Below are 21,587 nucleotides of genomic sequence, written 5' to 3'. Positions count from 1 at the left end.
ACATGCATGATGTATGGGCCTTGTCATGTGACACTGGATATTTTGACTCAGCGTGTTCTCTCAAGTAACAGAGCTCTGATTTCATCCCGACATTGTTTCCTCATTTGCCGGCACTGCTTTCATATTTTTACATCATGTCATCTCCATCCTCTCTGCCCTGCCTTCTTTCTACTTTACCTGGACTCCTGAGCCTTGCTTCACAGAACTGTCTTTGTTGTATCTCACCTTTGACTCCAGGGCCTTGCTTCTCTGACCTGCCTTCTTTGTACCTCACTGTTGCCTCCTGAGCCTTGATCCTCTGTCCTGCCTTCTTTGAACCTCACTGTTGCCTCCTGAGCCTTGATCCTCTGTTATGCCTTCTGTGCACCAAATAATTTCACTCATGGGCCACGCTTCTCTTTACTGCCTTCTTTGTAACTCAAGTTTGACCCCTAGGCCTTGCTTCTCTCTCTCCTACCTTCTTTGTACCTTGCTTTTTGACTCATGCACTTTGCTTTTCTCTCCTGCCTTTCTTTTGTAACTCGCCTTTTGACTCCTGAGCCACGCTTCCCTTTCCTGCTTTCTTTGTAACTCAAGTTTGGCCCCTGGCCCTTGCTCCTGTCTCTCTGCTACCTTCTTTGTACCTTGCCTTTTGACTCATGCATTTTGCTTTTCTCTCCTCCTCTAACTCCCCTTTTGAACCCTGAGCCTTGCTTTTCTGTCCTGCCTTCTTTGTACCTCACCTTTGACCTCTGTTCCTTGCTTTCCTGTCCTATCTTCTGTGGCTCTCCCATATCTTCCCTCCTCTTCCTCACTCGTCTTTCTACCTTACATAAGCACATGTTCCCCTGCCCTACTTGTCTCCCTATCCTTCCCCATTACTGCTTGCACTTATCTGCCTGTGTCTCACCATCCTTCCCCATCACTGCTTGCACTTATCTGCCTGTGTCTCACCATCCTTCCCCATCACCACTTGCACTTATCTGCCTGTGTCTCAACATCCTTCCCCATCACCGCTTGCACTTATCTGCCTGTGTCTCACCATCCTTCCCCATCACTGCTTGCACTTATCTGCCTGTGTCTCACCATCCTTCCCCATCACCGCTTGCACTTATCTGCCTGTGTCTCACCATCCTTCCCCATCGCTGCTTGCACTTATCTGCCTGTATCTCACCATCCTTCCCCATCACTGCTTGTACTTATCTGTGTCTCACCATCCTTCCCCATCACTGCTTGAACTTATCTGTGTCTCACCATCCTTCCCCATCACTGCCTGCACTTATCTGCCTGTGTCTCACCATCCTTCCCCATCACTGCTTGCACTTATCTGTGTCTCACCATCCTTCCCCATCACTGTTTGCACTTATCTGTGTCTCACCATCCTTCCCCATCACTGCTTGCACTTATCTGTGTCTCATCATCCTTCCCCATCACTGCTTGCACTTATCTGCCTGTGTCTCACCATCCTTCCCCATCACTGCTTGCACTTATCTGCCTGTGTCTCACCATCCTTCCCCATCACTGCTTGCACTTATCTGCCTGTGTCTCACCATCCTTCCCCATCACTTCTTGCACTTATCTGTGTCTCACCATCCTTCCCCATCACTGCTTGCACTTATCTGCCCGTGTCTCACAATCCTTCCCCATCACTGCTTGCACTTATCTGCCTGGGTCTCACCATCCTTTCCCATTACTGCTTGCACTTATCTGTGTCTCACCATCCTTCCCCATCACTGCTTGCACTTATCTGCCTGTGTCTCACCATCCTTCCCCATCACTGCTTGCGCTTATCTGCCTGTGTCTCACCATCTTTCCCCATCACTGCTTGCACTTATCTGCCTGTGTCTAACCATCCTTCCCCATCACTGCTTGCACTTATCTGTGTCTCAGCATCCTTCCCCATCACTGCTTGCACTTATCTGTGTCTCACCATCCTTCCCCATCACTGCTTGCACTTATCTGTGTCTCACCATCCTTCCCCATCACTGCTTGCACTTATCTGTGTCTCACCATCCTTCCCCATCAATGCTTGCACTTATCTGTATCTCACCATCCTTCCGCATCACCGCTTGCACTTATCTGCCCGTGTCTCACAATCCTTCCCCATCACTGCTTGCACTTATCTGCCTGTGTCTCACCATCCTTCGCCATCACTGCTTGCACTTATCTGCCCGTGTCTCACAATCCTTCCCCATCACTGCTTGCACTTATCTGCCTGGGTCTCACCATCCTTCCCCATTACTGCTTGCACTTATCTGTGTCTCACCATCCTTCCCCATCACTGCTTGCACTTATCTGCCTGTGTCTCACCATCCTTCCCCATCACTGCTTGCGCTTATCTGCCTGTGTCTCACCATCCTTCCCCATCACTGCTTGCACTTATCTGCCTGTGTCTAACCATCCTTCCCCATCACTGCTTGCACTTATCTGTGTCTCAGCATCCTTCCCCATCACTGCTTGCACTTATCTGTGTCTCATCATCCTTCCCCATCACTGCTTGCACTTATCTGTGTCTCACCATCCTTCCCCATCACTGCTTGCACTTATCTGTGTCTCACCATCCTTCCCCATCACTGCTTGCACTTATCTGTATCTCACCATCCTTCCCCATCACCGCTTGCACTTATCTGCCTGTGTCTCACCATCCTTCCCCATCACCGCTTGCACTTATCTGCCTGTGTCTCACCATCTTTCCCCATCACCGCTTTTACTTATCTGCCTGTGTCTCACCATCCTTCCCCATCACTGCTTGCACTTATCTGTGTCTCACCATCCTTCCCCATCACTGCTTGCACTTATCTGTGTCTCACCATCCTTCCCCATCACTGCTTGCACTTATCTGCCTGTGTCTCACCATCCTTCCACATCACTGCTTGCACTTATCTGCCTGTGTCTCACCATCCTTCCCCATCACTGCGTGCACGTATCTGCCTGTGTCTCACCATCCTTCCCCATGACTGCTTGCACTTATCTGCCTGTGTCTCACCATCCTTCCCCATCACTGCTTGCACTTATATGCCTGTGTCTCACCATCCTTCCCATCACCGTTTGCACTTATCTGCCTGTGTCTCACCATCCTTCCCCATCACTGCTTGCACTTATCTGCCTGTGTCTCACCATCCTTCCCCATCACTGCTTGCACTTATCTGCCTGTGTCTCACCATCCTTCCCCATCACCGCTTGCACTTATCTGTGTCTCACCATGCTTCCCCATCACTGCTTGCACTTATCTGTGTCTCAACATCCTTCCCCATCACTGCTTGCACTTATCTGTGTCTCACCATCCTTCCCCATCACTGCTTGCACTTATCTGCCTGTGTCTCACCATCCTTCCCCATCACCGCTTGCACTTATCTGCCTGTGTCTCACCATCCTTCCCCATCACCGCTTGCACTTATCTGCCTGTGTCTCACCATCCTTCCCCATCACTGCTTGCACTTAACTGTCTCTCACCATCCTTCCCCATCACTGCTTGCACTTATCTGTGTCTCACCATCCTTCCCCATCACTGCTTGCACTTATCTGTGTCTCACCATCCTTCCCCGTCACTGCTTGCACTTATCTGCCTTTGTCTCACCATCCTTCCCCATCACTGCTTGCACTTATCTGCCTGTGTCTCACCATCCTTCCCCATCACTGCTTGCACTTATCTGCCTGTGTATCACCATCCTTCCCCATCACTGCTTGCACTTATCTGCCTGTGCCTCACCATCCTTCCCCATCACTGCTTGCACTTCTCTGCCTGTGTCTCACCATCCTTCCCATTACCGTTTGCACTTATCTGCCTGTGTCTCACCATCCTTCTCCATCACTGCTTGCACTTATATGCCTGTGTCTCACCATCCATCCCCATCACCGCTTGCACTTATCTGCCTGTGTCTCACCATCCTCCCCCATCACTGCTTGCACTTATCTGTGTCTCACCATCCTTCCCCATCACTGCTTGCACTTATCTGTGTCTCACCATCCTTCCCCATCACTGCTTGCACTTATCTGTGTCTCACCATCCTTCCCCATCACTGCTTGCACTTATCTGCCTGTGTCTCACCATCCTTCCACATCACTGCTTGCACTTATCTGCCTGTGTCTCACCATCCTTCCCCATCACTGCTTGCACTTATCTGCCTGTGTCTCACCATCCTTCCTGTCACCGCTTGCACTTATCTGCCTGTGTCTCACCATCCTTCCCCATCACTGCTTGCACTTCTCTGCCTGTGTCTCATCATCCTTCCCATTACCGTTTGCACTTATCTGCCTGTGTCTCACCATCCTTCTCCATCACTGCTTGCACTTATCTGCCTGTGTCTCACCATCCTTCCCCATCACCGCTTGCACTTATCTGCCTGTGTCTCACCATCCTTCCCCATCACTGCTTGCACTTATCTGTGTCTCACCATCCTTCCCCATCACTGCTTGCACTTATCTGTGTCTCACCATCCTTCCCCATCACTGCTTGCACTTATCTGTGTCTCACCATCCTTCCCCATCACTGCTTGCACTTATCTGCCTGTGTCTCACCATCCTTCCCCATCACTGCTTGCACTTATCTGTGTCTCACCATCCTTCCCCATCACTGCTTGCACTTATCTGTGTCTCACCATCCTTCCCCATCACTGCTTGCACTTATCTGTGTCTCACCATCCTTCCCCATCACTGCTTGCACTTATCTGCCTGTGTCTCACCATCCTTCCCCATCACTGCTTGCACTTATCTGCCTGTGTCTCACCATCCTTCCCCATCACTGCTTGCACTTATCTGCCTGTGTCTCACCATCCTTCCCGTCACCGCTTGCACTTATCTGCCTGTGTCTCACCATCCTTCCCCATCACTGCTTGCACTTATCTGCCTTTGTCTCACCATCCTTCCCCATCACCGCTTGCACTTATCTGCCTGCGTCTCACCATCCTTCCCCATCACCGCTTGCACTTATCTGTGTCTCACCATCCTTCCCCATCAAAGCTTGCACTTATCTGTGTCTCAACATCCTTCCCCATCACTGCTTGCACTTATTGTGTCTCACCATCCTTCTCCATCACTGCTTGCACTTATCTGCCTGTGTCTCACCATCCTTCCCCATCACCGCTTGCACTTATCTGCCTGTGTCTCACCATCCTTCCCCATCACTGCTTGCACTTATCTGTGTCTCACCATCCTTCCCCATCACTGCTTGCACTTATCTGTGTCTCACCATCCTTCCCCATCACTGCTTGCACTTATCTGTGTCTCACCATCCTTCCCCATCACTGCTTGCACTTATCTGTGTCTCACCATCCTTCCCCATCACTGCTTGCACTTATCTGCCTGTGTCTCACCATCCTTCCCCATCACTGCTTGCACTTATCTGTGTCTCACCATCCTTCCCCATCACTGCTTGCACTTATCTGTGTCTCACCATCCTTCCCCATCACTGCTTGCACTTATCTGTGTCTCACCATCCTTCCCCATCACTGCTTGCACTTATCTGCCTGTGTCTCACCATCCTTCCCCATCACTGCTTGCACTTATCTGCCTGTGTCTCACCATCCTTCCCCATCACTGCTTGCACTTATCTGCCTGTGTCTCACCATCCTTCCCGTCACCGCTTGCACTTATCTGCCTGTGTCTCACCATCCTTCCCCATCACTGCTTGCACTTATCTGCCTTTGTCTCACCATCCTTCCCCATCACCGCTTGCACTTATCTGCCTGCGTCTCACCATCCTTCCCCATCACCGCTTGCACTTATCTGTGTCTCACCATCCTTCCCCATCAAAGCTTGCACTTATCTGTGTCTCAACATCCTTCCCCATCACTGCTTGCACTTATTGTGTCTCACCATCCTTCTCCATCACTGCTTGCACTTATCTGCCTGTGTCTCACCATCCTTCCCCATCACCGCTTGCACTTATCTGCCTGTGTCTCACCATCCTTCCCCATCACCGCTTGCACTTATCTGCCTGTGTCTCACCTTCCTTCCCCATCACCGCTTGCACTTATCTGCCTGTGTCTCACCATCCTTCCCCATCACCGCTTGCACTTATCTGCCTGTGTCTCACCATCCTTCCCCATCACTGCTTGCACTTATCTGTGTCTCACCATCCTTCCCCATCACTGCTTGCACTTATCTGTGTCTCACCTTCCTTCCCCATCACTGCTTGCACTTATCTGTGTCTCACCATCCTTCCCCATCACTGCTTGCACTTATCTGTGTCTCACCATCCTTCCCCATCACTGCTTGCACTTATCTGTGTCTCACCATCCTTCCCCATCACTGCTTGCACTTATCTGCCTGTGTCTCACCATCCTTCCCCATCACTGCTTGCACTTATCTGCCTGTGTCTCACCATCCTTCCCCATCACTGCTTGCACTTCTCTGCCTGTGTCTCACCATCCTTCCCATTACCGTTTGCACTTATCTGCCTGTGTCTCACCATCCTTCCCCATCACTGCTTGCACTTATCTGCCTGTGTCTCACCATCCTTCCCCATCACCGCTTGCACTTATCTGCCTGTGTCTCACCATCCTTCCCCATCACCGCTTGCACTTATCTGTGTCTCACCATCCTTCCCCATCACTGCTTGCACTTATCTGTGTCTCACCATCCTTCCCCATCACTGCTTGCACTTATCTGTGTCTCACCATCCTTCCCCATCACTGCTTGCACTTATCTGCCTGTGTCTCACCATCCTTCCCCATCACCGCTTGCACTTATCTGCCTGTGTCTCACCATCCTTCCCCATCACTGCTTGCAATTATCTGTGTCTCACCATCCTTCCCCATCACTGCTTGCACTTATCTGTGTCTCACCATCCTTCCCCATCACTGCTTGCACTTATCTGTGTCTCACCATCCTTCCCCATCACTGCTTGCACTTATCTGCCTGTGTCTCACCATCCTTCCCCATCACCGCTTGCACTTATCTGCCTGTGTCTCACCATCCTACCCCATCACTGCTTGCACTTATCTGTGTCTCACCATCCTTCCCCATCACTGCTTGCACTTATCTGTGTCTCACCATCCTTCCCCATCACTGCTTGCACTTATCTGTGTCTCACCATCCTTCCCCATCACTGCTTGCACTTATCTGCCTGTGTCTCACCATCCTTCCCCATCACTGCTTGCACTTATCTGTGTCTCACCATCCTTCCCCATCACTGCTTGCACTTATCTGCCTGTGTCTTACCATCCTTCACCATCACTGCTTGCACTAATCTGCCTGTGTCTCACCATCCTTCCCCATCACTGCTTGCGCTTATCTGTGTCTCACCATCCTTCCCCATCACTGCTTGCACTTATCTGTGTCTCACCATCCTTCCCCATCACTGCTTGCACTTATCTGTATCTCACCATCCTTCCCCATCACTGCTTGCACTTATCTGCCTGTGTCTCACCATCCTTCCCCATCACTGCTAGCACTTATCTGTGTCTTACCATCCTTCCCCATCACTGCTTTCACTTATCTGCCTGTGTCTCACCATCCTTCCCCATCACTGCTTGCACTTATCTGTGTCTCACCATCCTTCCCCATCACTGCTTGCACTTATCTGCCTGTGTCTCACCATCCATCCCCATCACTGCTTGCACTTATCTGTGTCTCACCATCCTTCCCCATCACTGCTTGCACTTATCTGCCTGTGTCTCACCATCCTTCCCCATCACTGCTTGCACTTATCTGCCTGTGTCTTACCATCCTTCCCCATCACTGCTTGCACGTATCTGCCTGTGTCTCACCATCCTTCCCCATCACTGCTTGCACTTATCTGTGTCTCACCATCCTTCCCCATCACTGCTTGCACTTATCTGTGTCTCACCATCCTTCCCCATCACTGCTTGCACTTATCTGCCTGTGCCTCACCATCCTTCCCCATCACTGCTTGCACTTATCTGTGTCTTACCATCCTTCTCCATCACTGCTTGCACTTATCTGCCTGTGTCTCACCATCCTTCCCCATCACTGCTTGCACTTATCTGTGTCTCACCATCCTTCCCCATCACTGCTTGCGCTTATCTGTGTGTCACCATCCTTCCCCATCACTGCTTGCACTTATCTGCCTGTGTCTCACCATCCTTCCCCATCACTGCTTGCACTTATCTGTGTCTCACCATCCTTCCCCATCACTGCTTGCACTTATCTGCCTGTGTCTTACCATCCTTCCCCATCACTGCTTGCACTTATCTGCCTGTGTCTCACCATCCTTCCCCATCACTGCTTGCACTTATCTGTGTCTCACCATCCTTCCCCATCAAGGCTTGCACTTATCTGCCTGTGTCTCACCATCCTTCCCCATCACTGCTTGCACTTATCTGTGTCTTACCATCCTTCCCCATCACTGCTTGCACTTATCTGCCTGTGTCTCACCATCCTTCCCCATCACTGCTTGCACTTATCTGCCTGTGTCTCACCATCCTTCCCCATCACTGCTTGCACTTATCTGTGTCTCACCATCCTTCCCCATCACTGCTTGCACTTATCTGCCTGTGTCTCACCATCCTTCCCCATCACTGCTTGCACTTATCTGTGTCTTACCATCCTTCCCCATCACTGCTTGCACTTATCTGCCTGTGTCTCACCATCCTTCCCCATCACTGCTTGCACTTATCTGTGTCTCACCATCCTTCCCCATCACTGCTTGCACTTATCTGCCTGTGTCTCACCATCCTTCCCCATCACTGCTTGCACTTATATGTGTCTCACCATCCTTCCCCATCACTGCTTGCACTTATCTGCCTGTGTCTCACCATCCTTCCCCATCACTGCTTGCACTTATCTGCCTGTGTCTTACCATCCTTCCCCATCGCTGCTTGCACGTATCTGCCTGTGTCTCACCATCCTTCCCCATCACTGCTTGCACTTATCTGTGTCTCACCATCCTTCCCCATCACTGCTTGCACTTATCTGTGTCTCACCATCCTTCCCCATCACTGCTTGCACTTATCTGCCTGTGTCTCACCATCCTTCCCCATCACTGCTTGCACTTATCTGTGTCTTACCATCCTTCCCCATCACTGCTTGCACTTATCTGCCTGTGTCTCACCATCCTTCCCCATCACTGCTTGCACTTATCTGCCTGTGTCTCACCATCCTTCCCCATCACTGCTTGCACTTATCTGCCTGTGTCTCACCATCCTTCCCGTCACCGCTTGCACTTATCTGCCTGTGTCTCACCATCCTTCCCCATCATTGCTTGCACTTATCTGTGTCTCACCATCCTTCCCCATCACTGCTTGCACTTATCTGTGTCTCACCATCCTTCCACATCACTGCTTGCACGTATCTGTGTCTCACCATCCTTCCCCATCACTGCTTGCACTTATCTGTGTCTCACCATCCTTCCCCATCGCTGCTTGCACTTATCTGTCTGTGTCTCACCATCCTTCCCCATCACTGCTTGCACTTATCTGCCTGTGTCTCACCATCCTTCCCCATCACTGCTTGCACTTATCTGTGTCTCACCATCCTTCCCCATCACTGCTTGCACTTATCTGTGTCTCATCATCCTTCCCCATCACTGCTTGCACTTATCTGTGTCTCACCATCCTTCCCCATCACTGCTTGCACTTATCTGTGTCTCACCATCCTTCCCCATCACTGCTTGCACTTATCTGTGTCTCACCATCCTTCCCCATCACTGCTTGCACTTATCTGCCTGTGTCTCACCGTCCTTCCCCATCACTGCTTGCACTTATCTGTGTCTCACCATCCTTCCCCATCACTGCTTGCACTTATCTGCCTGTGTCTCACCGTCCTTCCCCATCACTGTTTGCACTTATCTGTGTCTCACCATCCTTCCCCATCACTGCTTGCACTTATCTGCCTGTGTCTCACCATCCTTCCCCATCACTGCTTGCACTTATCTGCCTGTGTCTCACCGTCCTTCCCCATCACTGCTTGCACTTATCTGTGTCTCACCATCCTTCCCCATCACTGCTTGCACTTATCTGTGTCTCATCATCCTTCCCCATCACTGCTTGCACTTATCTGTGTCTCACCATCCTTCCCCATCACTGCTTGCACTTATCTGTGTCTCACCATCCTTCCCATCACTGCTTGCACTTATCTGTGTCTCACCGTCCTTCCCCATCACTGCTTGCACTTATCTGTGTCTCATCATCCTTCCCCATCACTGCTTGCACTTATCTGCCTGTGTCTCACCATCCTTCCCCATCACTGCTTGCACTTATCTGTGTCTCACCATCCTTCCCCATCACTGCTTGCACTTATCTGTGTCTCATCATCCTTCCCCCTCACTGTTTGCACTTATCTGCCTGTGTCTCACCGTCCTTCCCCATCACTGCTTGCACTTATCTGTGTCTCACCACCCTTCCCCATCACTGATTGCACTTATCTGCCTGTGTCTCACCATTCTTCCTCTTTGCAGAGCTCCCTCCCCAGATCGAAACCCGGAACAACAAGTCCTACCAAGTGGTGGAAAAAAGGACCGCTTTTATGCACTGCAAATCCTTTGGCGCGCCGGTGCCCACCATCCAGTGGTAAGCTAACGCATGCACCATTTGTCCCCCCCTGTTGTACATACCTACTGTCCATGTGTTGCCACCCTCCTGCATTGGTCCCCTCTAAGGAATGTCCCATATTGAATCCTACACACATAGCAAAAGTGACATGCCTTCCAGTGCTACGTTTCTTGCAGGATCATGTGAATTTGAACATGAGCACCGTGCCGCCCCCGTGTGGATTCGGCACAGTCCCGGGAGACATGTACCCCATTAAACCTCTCACCTCTGAACCCAGACCTCTAAACGGCGAAATGAGGGAGCAGGTTATTTTGCTTACCCGTAGGGTCCGAAAGCAATTGCCCCCCCTCGACCTGAAGGAGCAGTTTCATTGGCTTTGCTAGCAGTCGTTTCTTGCGAGAAGTAGAAACCTTTAGCCTGATTCATGGAATTTTTTGCGTGAAACACGCAGATTTGCGCGCCTTTCTGGCCGAAAATCCCCACACTTCAAACACGGATTTTCGGGCAGAAAGGCGCGCAAATCTGCGTTTTTCAAGCAAATAATTCCATGAATCAGGCTGCTTGTTTTTGATTGGCCTCACATAAAACCCCAAAACCTGTACTGCCAGAAATCCCGTTTGCTTCTAACGTTCTGTTTACGCTCCCGAACAGGATGGACGAGCGGCAAGAAGACATCCTACAGAAGGAACGCTACTTCCTGCTCACCAACGGCACGCTACGCATCTCAGACGTCCAGTGGGACGACTCCGGCCTGTACACGTGCGCCGCGAGCAACGACCAGGACACTGTCTACATCACCGCCACTCTGAGCGTGAAAAGTGAGTAAACTCGTGACAAGCGGTACTTTGGGTCTTGAGGGAGGACAAGCGCTTTGAGGTGCGCTTTACAACATAAATTATGTATTCTTGCATCTTAGTGGAGCACATGGCCACATAAAATGAATTACAAGGATTAGTGAATGTATTAAAATAGGATTGGCTATTGAATTTCAAACCGGAATTTGTTTAAAGGGGTTATAGTTGAAAGTTTTGAATGCATAGGATCGAATGCCAAAAGGGTCGAATCAAAAGGACCTAAAACCAAAGGGTCGAATTATTATTTCTTTTTTTTGTGGTAAAACCACTTTTTTTTCAAAAACGGAAACCTAAAAAAAAGATATTTAAAAAAAAAAGAATTCGACCTTTTGGTTTTAGGTCAAATTGAGTCGACCCTTTGGCATTCAATCCTTTTGTATTAGGTACTTCAACTGGCCACCGTTTAAAGGTAGTTTCTTCTGTTTTCTAAAAAGGAAGTTGCAATGTCACGCTCTCGCAGAGGAAATTAGTGTTCTCCAAAGTCAATGGGGCAGGGTAGCTTCCTAAATGGCTCGCCTCTGTATTTGATAAATTTGAAATGTGATTAGCAAAGTGTTGAACCGTGCCTTGACATATGGTTCCTTGTGTGTGCATAGTGAGACGCCAGCGTCTGTGGGTAGATGGGACCCTCGCCCCAGAAGGCTTTCCCATTGTATAAGTTGTATCATGTACAGTCCCTTTCAGCAATGGAGTGGCTTTTAGGCTGGTGTCATTGACTTCTAAGTCTTGTGTCCTTGGTAGATTGTCACTGAGAGTTGGGTGATGCAATCAGGTTGTGTCTTGTCTCGGTCAGCTGCACCTGCCAGGTTGTTTGCAGGCTACGGGGGACCTTTCAGAGCATGTACAGTTCAGATGTGTTTGCTTGCATCACTGCTTTGCCTGGGCGGCCAGGCATGGATCAGGATTCAATCAAACATACATTTCAGCCTGGGATTGGGAATTTAAAGGGTAGGGTATTTTTCTGTTCTGTAGCCGGTTGGAGTAACCTTTGGTTTGGCTTCATTGACACAGCAGTTACCTTTATTTCATTCACTAGTGGATGACACTGGGTTTTCTGTAGTGTTGGGGCAGCGTCTGCCCACTCTTTGGTTGTGGGTGAATCACAGGGCTGTTTGGCTACATCTGAAATTGGAGTTGGCATTGATCAAGCATCTGTGCTAGAGGGCCCTTGTATAAAACCAGTGTCAAAGGCATCTCTCGGGTACCCCATAGATTAGGTTTTCTGGAAAGATGTAAAGGCGTCCACCCAGGTCTGATATTTGAGAGGTATAACCATTGGAGCTTCCCTTTGGTGGCTCCTGTCATTCCCATCAGTTTGCATAAGTATGTTAGTAGCACGTCATGGCTCACTGTGTAGTCCGCTGCAGAGAGGCCGGGGAGCATTAAGGCTGCTGGACAGTCCTCATGGAAGGAGATGGATGGTCCTCTGCAGTGTTAGCCACCATGGTCTTTGGTAGTTACCACAATCTCTTGGATCTTTCTGGGGTATGGAGTATGCAAGATAGGGCAGCTGTGTGTAACATCCCAGGAGTGGAGAGGTTGCTTCTTTTCCTGAAGGAAGTTAATGCTTCTTGTTTCATGTGTTTGTGGAAGGCATCCTGGAATACCTACCTCGGACGCATCAGTGGCAAGGCTTAGGATGGAGTCCTTGACGTGTGATGCTGGGCACGAGTCTACCAGGCGGTTGGAGTCTTTCCTCTTGTTTGCCGCCTTCATAGTTTTGGTTGGGTTGGTAAGATGTGAGGATGGTGGAGTGGAGTGGTAGCTGGAGAGCTTTTGGGTGTGCAGGGGATTGCATGCAGGGCTTGTGGTTGTTGGCAGCAGTTTCACACATTTTCCAATAGTTCTGTATCGAAAATATTCCAGCAGGTTTGCAATTTGTTGATGCAAAGTATGTTGTAAACCTTTCAGTTGGCAAAGAAGCTTGGTTTTTTTTGGAGTGAATGGGGTGTCATGGCATCACTATCAATCGCTGTGATGCTGTGCTAACTCTGCAATATGTGTTAAAGCAAGTCCTTTCGGTTGATGTGTTACTAAGGTCTCACCATGACCAAGTTTGGAGGGGTCTCACTATGAAGGTGAGTGCAGCTTCTTGCGGTTGGAGAGCACTAGGGTGATTGTGATCAGTAAGTGGTCTACCCATGGCTGGTGTTGGTCTTCTAAGTTGACTGTGTCACTGTTGTGCATAGTCTAGGCAACGGCTGGCTGGGACTAGGCAAGCAGAGAGTTGTGGGCCATGGATTGCAAGCAAAGAACTAGACTGGAGTGGTCTTCAAAGGCAGTGATGTTGCACCATAGGATCAGGTAGGTCAGTGGAATGGATGATGTCAATCCTGGGATAAAGGATGCCTTGGAGTTGATCATGCAGTCTACTGCCAGCTATTGGCTCGAGTTACTCGATGCGTCTATACCCTCGGTGCACGTCATCTCAACGGAATGCAGTGCATTCTCTGCAACCTCTGCTGGCCTCTTCAGTGGACAGTGGAAGCATCATGCTGAGTGATGTGACCGAGTTGTTGGAGAGCGAGGTTTCGGCGTGGCGATGATATGGAAGGTATTTCTCGTGATTGTTTCATGAAGTTCAAGGATGCATTTGGAAGCAGGTTGGGTGCCTACCTGACATATGTTAACATGCAAGGTTACATTGATGCCTGGGGTCTGGTTGGGGCTGTGCACCAGCCACAGTTTAGTCTAGATTCTTGGGATTGACGGGGTGTCCAGGAGAAGAAAGCAGCTTGTCTAGTTTATTTGCCTTCAAATAGATCTATATCTTTATTTATTTTTTATTTACTTGTGGTTAATCAATGTGATTTTTACAAGGCTGCTTGAGGATCGGGTATATGACAGGGTAGAAGGAGACACAAGAGAAACTAGCATAGTCGCTGCACCGCATCTAGTAAAAAACACAGCAGTGGGGTCGAAGTTTGTGGATGAGCAAGAAAGTTGTGATCGACAGTTTCTTTATTTTCTGCGGCAGGTATAATTGACCACCCTGATATGTCAATTGCATGGATTACCTACAGGTGGCTGCACCAAAAAAGAGGGGCTCAGAATTGATGCTTCAAGCAAGCAGTGGGTCTCTAAAGTTTTCTTGAAGAACAGGAATGTATAGAGCTTTTCATGGGAGTTTGCAGTATTGTTTTCAGTCTAGATGTTGGGAGGGGTGTAAGGCCCATTAAAGGTATCTACATGTTTCGGAAGGATAACTCAGGGGCAACGCGCTCGCCTTGGAAGCAAGACGACACAGAGCAACACAGGTTCGATCCCCGGGTCCGCGCTTAGAAACCTCTGGGTATTAAGCACGTTATAAATAACCAATCATAATCATGTAGAAGCAGAAATGAACTGGGAGCCACACAGGCGCACCACAAGGTCACATGGTCTTGATGGTACATGCAGAATCCCCCCACTAAGCCAAGGGTTCAGCACAACGGGGTATCTTAGCAGTACTTTCTAGCAGCGCACAGGGAATCTCCGCGCCGACAAACTGCACAGTGGCGTGCCGTCACCCATGATCACCTAGTGCCACCTCTTCCTTTCCAGATGCCACCAGGATTATCCAGCTGCCCCAGGACATGAGGGTGAAACGAGGCGAAGCAGCAAGCTTTGAATGCCTTGCCCTCTTCGACCCCTCCTTCGTGAAGAAGAGTGTGAGGTGGAAGATGGGGGAGAAGGACGTGGAGGAAACATCAGACAGTGACAAGTATGTGAGGGGCGTTGTGTGGATGGGCCAGAGGGGTGAGTGGGGGAGATGTGAGGGTGTTGGTGGCGGCCAGAGCTCACTGCTGAAGAAGAGCATGTGAAAGAGTGACCATGTGTGCAAACGGGAGCCACAAGAACCTATGGCGGGTCGTATTACACTGACAGTGCAGTGCTGGAGAAAGTTCACACTACTGGGGTCTTCTTGCACCCACGGAGCTCTGCGGGGATCAGCAAGTTCACACTACTGGGGTCCTGTCACTACTAGGCACCTTTAACACTGACTAGGAGAGGGTGGACACACTGATGTGGGAACAATGACTGGGAGAGGGTAGACACACTGCTGTGGTCCGGTCACACATCTCGGCCCCTTTAACACTGACAGGAGGAGGGCAGTCACACCAGGGGTGCCGAGGACGGGGGGGGGCTCCGGGGCCCGAGCCCCCCCCCGGTAAGATCAAGTCGGGGCTGAGCTCCCCCCACCCACCCGGGCCGGAGAGAAGTGAGGCAGCATCGATGGCCCTTTCCATCGATACTGCATCACTTCTCTCCGGCCGGGTATAATCGCGAAAATGTGCGATTAAGCCTTCCACTCTAGGACTCATTGGTGTATGGTCCTGGAGGAGAGGGTTTAGGCGCAGCAGCATTCAAACTGTGGGGCGTGCCCCTCCGGTGGGCCGCAGCCTCATGCCCGGGGTGGGGGGGGCACGCATCCACAGTTTGAAAAAAAAAAGAGGTTCAATGACCAAAGGGTCGGGCTGTTGCTTCATTAACAAGCAGCAGCCCGATCCAAGGCCCCTGCCACACATGCTTAGTGCGACAGGGGCCGGGCCTTTGTGAGGTCTGGGGCTCCATTAGGAGCCTATTAATGAAGTCAAAAGAAAAAGAGCACACCTTCTTTTGACTTGATGATGGTCATCCCGGCAAAACCAGGTGTGTGCTTTTTTTTGTCTTCATGAAGAGGCGCCTAATGGAGCCTGAGGCCCCACAAAGGCCCCACCTCTGTTGCACTATGGGTGGTGGCAGCAGGGTCGGATTGGCCCTTGGCTGGGCCGAAATAGTCCCAGGGGAGTAAGGGCCAGTTTCAGGCCATGCTTGGGCTGGTTTGAAGAAAACAATTTGGATCAATTCATTTTTTTCAAATTTATTTTTTCATTTTTTATTCTTCAAAAACCTTTCATCCTTCTTGGGTCGATATGAGTACCAACACAGGTTGGGTGATATTGTATGCATATTTGTTCTATAAAAAAGAGCTTAAGGGTAAGTGCTATATAATACCATATTATCATGTGGCCTTGGACGTCTGCTAGGAGTCACAGTAATTTGACAATATGGATCTATACACACAGATATTAATGATACGTATGGTGATCCATTCTTGTATGAAATGTAGTGTAGTTTACTTAGGAACAATGCTATTTGATGCCACTTCCTATTTTGTCAAGGGGTGAAAGGTTGTGTTTCATCGCTTCCCGGGATGTCACTTTGGTGTGGGGTCAATTACATCACTTCCGGTGATATCATCAGAGGTCAAGTGTCGTGTGGCGAGGGGTGGGCCACTTTTTTGAGGCAAGGGGTGGGCCACTTTTTTTTGGGTGACCGGGCCTATTTCTTGTCCCAGTCCGACCCTGGGTGGCAGCAGTGGTGTGGAACTGCCCAAGTGTCACAGAAGTGCTAGAACATATTTGGGCACAGGCATCTACTGTTTTACAAATTAAGCACTTGGTACACACATGCAGTTGCAAGTAAATGTTCATTAAAAAAGTATGCCCTCAAGAGTATTCTATCACAGAGAAACGGGGACCACAAAGCCAGTTCAACTACCCACTCCCAGGTGTGCTACTGAACAGGTAGATGTAAGTCGAGAGCCAACCAACCTCTTTCTCCTATCTGTGCTACTGTACCATACAAATAAGGGGAATCGCTCTCCTGCAGCCTCTCTCCCAGTCATCGATTCTTGATGATTTACTGGTGCAGTCACAAAAAAAAGAATTTTTGGGGGTTCATTTTTTTTCCAAAAGTAGCGCATTGCTAAAACCCCCTGGCTGCCAGTTCATTGTCCTTGGAGCGTCCCAGGCTCCCTACCCCCTGAGAGCCACCAACCTTGGGTGCTGTTTTATAACAAATGAAAGACGCAGACAGAACAATAACTGTGTGAGTCAACTGAGAGATGAATGCACTCATGCTCCATTCAGAGAAAGGCTTTGAAAATGTAGCTCTGACAAATCAGAGAATCAGGGGGGCAAAGAAGCACTCCACTCCCTCTTCATGGGTTTACGGTTGCCACGTGAAAGGTTGCCAGCAGCTAACCTGCCATCCTGTCCCAACTCCATGCCTCGTGTGCTATTCCCTGGTCAACCAAACCTTGTGAACTCATAGGCCGCACAAGACCCACGGAAGTCTTTTTACCGCCCGTCCTGAACGTTTCTTGCACTAGTGCTATTAACGCGAGCAGCTCCAAGGTATAATATTAACAACCAGTGTTTATGGGTAAAGGGCCGGCATAAAGTCTCTATTTCAGAGCCAGAGTCAAATGATAAGGTGCTTGTGGCAGTATGGAGTTCCAGGCCTCTGCTTGGGCACGCGGTTCTGCAACCTTTAGCTCTGCAGATGTGTTAGACTACAATGCTCATCAGCCCCAGCCAGCATAGTCAATGGTGATGGATCATAGGAGTCGTAGTCCAAAACATCTGGAGAGCCACATATTTAAGACCCCTGGCTTTAAGGAACAGGAAGTAAAATAATCCATGAAAGTAACAGGAGTATGACGTTCCTGGATCTACGTGGGTAGAATAAAAGTAGACTAGAAGAACAGCCTGGGGTCATCAAGTTTATGTAGGATGGAATGGTGGGGGTCTGAGTCACCTGAGGAGACAGGGGTATCTTACAGGTCTGAAACCTGGTAATCCACTTTACAATAAAAGACAACATGGAGAGAGGTGATGTCTCTGTGTGGCCTGTAAATCTGCCGAGATACCACCAAACTGTACTACCATTACTGCCACTTGGTCTGGCGGTATTACTGCCGGATTACAAGTGGTGGTAGGCAGTGTAAGTCCCCATTAATTGGACTACATAGGACTCCATGGTGGATTTTAGCGGTATTACTGCTGGTAGTAATTTTGCTGGTGGTAATATCCCAAATTGTTCTATTGTGGGCGGTATGGTGGAGGAAATACCTCCAGCTTCTTGCTGGAGGATTTTCCTCCACCTTTGCCCTCAAACTCATAGTTGGGTGGTGCGATAATGTGGCTCTATACGGTATTACCAGTGTTGCCAGTCAGAACTCATTTACCTCAGCAATGTATTCAGTTTTCTGTTTTTTGTCCTGACGCTTAAAATGTGCGATTTGCATTACAAGCTGTGTGCCGCAGACTGCTTCCACTCTAAGCGGGGGAGAAGTTAGTAATGTGGGGACTGAGACGGCAGGACTTTTCAACCTTTTGACACGAGGGGCCTTCACTGAGTCTTGGGGGGGCATCACCTCCCACGGGATATGGTACAGTATAATTACCTCATTGCTTTCTAACACTGTTTCATCTACATCAGCATCTTGCTGACATAGAAGGGTTTATAGCTGTTCAGTGGGCATTCAGTGGTTAAGATCTAAGCTGGCCTGCCATCTTGTGATAAACGGCAGCTATTAACCTTTAATTTGTCGCCATTGCAAGTCTCACTTCTCCCACAGCAACAGCAGAGCCCGCTTGCCAGTGCCAGATAATCCCAAAATTATCTGTAATTTTATGCAAAGCTGCATTTTATTTTTATAAGGTTATTTTACTCACTGAATGCTGATTAAGTGTTTTAAGTCTGGACTTTATTAACTGGGTGCATGTAATTGCAGCACAAGCACTCTTTACAATCTAAACTAGAGCTGTGTTTACAATATATTGATTGTTCCAAAATACATCTCCTAGTGTGCTGCTTTGGGTCAGGTGTCCCCCTTTAAGCTGTACACAATGATACATTGTCTGGTGGACATACTATGTGATTTGTGTATTTTATAAAGGAAACTAAAACCACTAGATCTCACGACCCCAGAAACTCCCAATCCCACCTTTGGGGGCATTCCTGTGGACATGGGAACACAGAGGAAAGAATGAATAAAAAAGTATTTTCCTTCAAGAGGAAGCTAGACCTTTGCAAAAGAACAGTTGGAGCTGGGCAAGCCACCTAGCAACATTAAGGTCCAGCTTTGATGAATACTTCCCTGAATTAAATGCTGGCATTAATGACTGGGTGATGCAGACTTTTCTGGCAGAGGAGGTAGTGCATCATCCATTTGATGCCCAGGAAGAGCTGATTGAGGTTTAGTCGGACACTACTCTGCAATCTGAATTTAGGAACATTGCAGTGGGTATATTTTAAATGAAGGTAATCCTGGAGTATCCTACATTGGCATGGTCTGCTATACAGTCGCTCTTACCCTTTGGGTCTTACTACTTGTGCGAAATAGGCTTTTCAGCATTGGCTTTTTTACTGACTCCTTCATTTTTTGAATAAGGGGTGTTTCAAATGAATATTGAAAACCCGGAAAGTGGGAATTTTTAAAACATGGAGACAACCATGGCTACAACATTTAGACGCGAGTGCTTCCATCGGTATCAGGTAATATTTTCGCCAGCAAAAATATCTCCGAACATATGGTCATCGGGAACGGCCATAGGCGATATTTTTGGTGGTGAGAATATTAGGTGCGGGGGTTGCGGGGGTGTCCCCGCACATAAAAAAATGATGCGGGGGATGCGGGGGTGTCCCCTGCAGGGTCCATGTTTTATTTTCGCCGTAAAAATATGGCGATATTTTTGCATCGCAATATTTGTGCGGCGAAAATATCACATGGAACCCTTCCATCAGTCCCAAACGTCAACTGGGTGCAGGGTGAGCCTGGGTAACTGATTTTTAACATTGTGCACTACTTTACCAGAATTTCTGGTAAACTACAATGTTAAAAGCAGTTAACACTCTTCCCCCAAGTCTGAAACCACACTTGATTGCATTATACTTCAGCCAGGATTGCATTATACTTCAGCCAGTACTGCATTATACTTCAGCAGCACATCTGATGTGTCCACTGAAAGCTTTAAGATTAAGCTACATCCCTAACTCTATCTGGTTACCCAGAGGTAACATCTTAGCAATTTTCACTTGTGGCTGGCCAATCTACAGCAGCACTATTGTAAGTTTGAATTGTTGATGTTTTACTGAACTATGGCACCACACACGTCTTGCTTGGTAGTTTTTAATCGGGAAACGTCTTTACTTCTCGTTTCCCTTGAATTGGGAACTTTTTTTTTGGTGGTGGTGGTGGTACTCACCTTGCAGCTGTACCTTCTGTTTAGCAAGCATTTCATTGTCCCATCCTAGTTGTGTTGCTGGACGATTATAGAGCGGTGGAGTAGGGGCAGTGATGTCTTACTGGAATGCAACTCGAAGGCTTAAATCTCCTTCTTTCTTGACTTTAGTATATGCAGTGCATGCTAGCCAATGTTTACACTGTTCTGCGCTGCGCGCGCCAACACCCGCCCCCCGCGCGCTGTTGCACCAAGTTGGCGACTACATGCAAATTTGCTGTCATATAACTGCCAGTGATGTCACTTCCTGTATTTGGGCCCCCCCCCCCGGGAAATTCATAAGTCGGCTCCCCTGAGTCACACTGCTGTGGTCTGGTCACACATCTAGGCTCCTTTAACACTGACAGTAGGAGCGCAATCACACTGCTGTGGTCCTGCACCAATGACAAAACACTCGCTCCGGGGTGGAAACTCCTACTGCTAAAGTCTCCGGGTGCTGACGGGTCACTGCTGTGGAGGCACTTATGCGTTCTTGTAATCCAGGAAGAGCACTGGGTGGAGGTAACACACACTGACGGGCAGTCCAGTAGCAATAACCCATTACTGCTTCTCGAGAAGCCGACACTGCTCTAGGCCTCCTCCAAGTAATATAGCCCAGCGAGTTATGTGCATGCTTCAGAGATGTGCCTGCTACCTGCAATGGCAGGGTTGAGTACTGGCAGGTGACTCTACAGCACTGATGTAATGAAGTTCACACTGCGAGGACTCTAAGGCGGTGCTGAACGTTTATCACGCTACAAGGTTTCTGTACCACAGGCTAAAGGAAGCTGACAAGGATTGGGTCATACAGCACTCCCTGGGCACTGGTGGGAAGACTGTGTGACGAGATAAGCTACACTGCACGGGTACTTGGCCACTGCTTGAGGAAGCGTGCAGTGTGGGTCCACAGCACGTGGCTGTGAGGGGAGGGTCATTATTTTGTTGGGGGCACTTGCCTCTGTCTCTGCTCACTGTTTGTTTCTCCCCCAACACCCGGGTCTCTCCGACTCTAGGTATTTTATCGAGGAGGGCACGCTGACAGTTTACAACGTGGACTATGACGATGAAGGTATCTACACCTGCGTCGCCGAGAGCCCCCTGGACTCTGTCGAGGAGAGCGCCGAGCTGGTCGTAGTTGGTGAGTACGCTGGTTGGGACCTGCCCCGGAAGTTGAGCTCTGGGCCCGCGACTTCCTGAGTATTTGTCACGTGCATAAGAACTCAGCCATGAAACTGCATACTTTCCCCGTTCCAGTATCTGTTGCCTATTGA

The 21,587-nt window shown here is 49.2% G+C and overlaps 1 protein-coding gene across 9 annotated transcripts in view; it reads left to right on the top strand.

The window, feature by feature from the left end:
• The window catches only part of L1CAM (L1 cell adhesion molecule), a 791,676-nt gene that overhangs the window by 685,445 nt on the left and 84,644 nt on the right, over window positions 1-21,587 (top strand). For all 9 annotated transcript variants that reach the window (XM_069645402.1, XM_069645399.1, XM_069645400.1 and 6 more), the window contains 4 exons: window positions 10,337-10,448; window positions 11,082-11,248; window positions 14,828-14,987; window positions 21,330-21,454. In XM_069645402.1, coding sequence (XP_069501503.1) covers window positions 10,337-10,448; window positions 11,082-11,248; window positions 14,828-14,987; window positions 21,330-21,454 — 564 coding nt within the window. The remainder of the gene's footprint in view (window positions 1-10,336; window positions 10,449-11,081; window positions 11,249-14,827; window positions 14,988-21,329; window positions 21,455-21,587) is intronic.

Source organism: Ambystoma mexicanum, chromosome 2p (assembly GCF_040938575.1).
Source record: "Ambystoma mexicanum isolate Mex_15411 chromosome 2p, UKY_AmexF1_1, whole genome shotgun sequence".
NCBI lineage: Eukaryota > Metazoa > Chordata > Amphibia > Caudata > Ambystomatidae > Ambystoma > Ambystoma mexicanum.
This window is presented reverse-complemented; position numbering and strand designations above follow the sequence as displayed.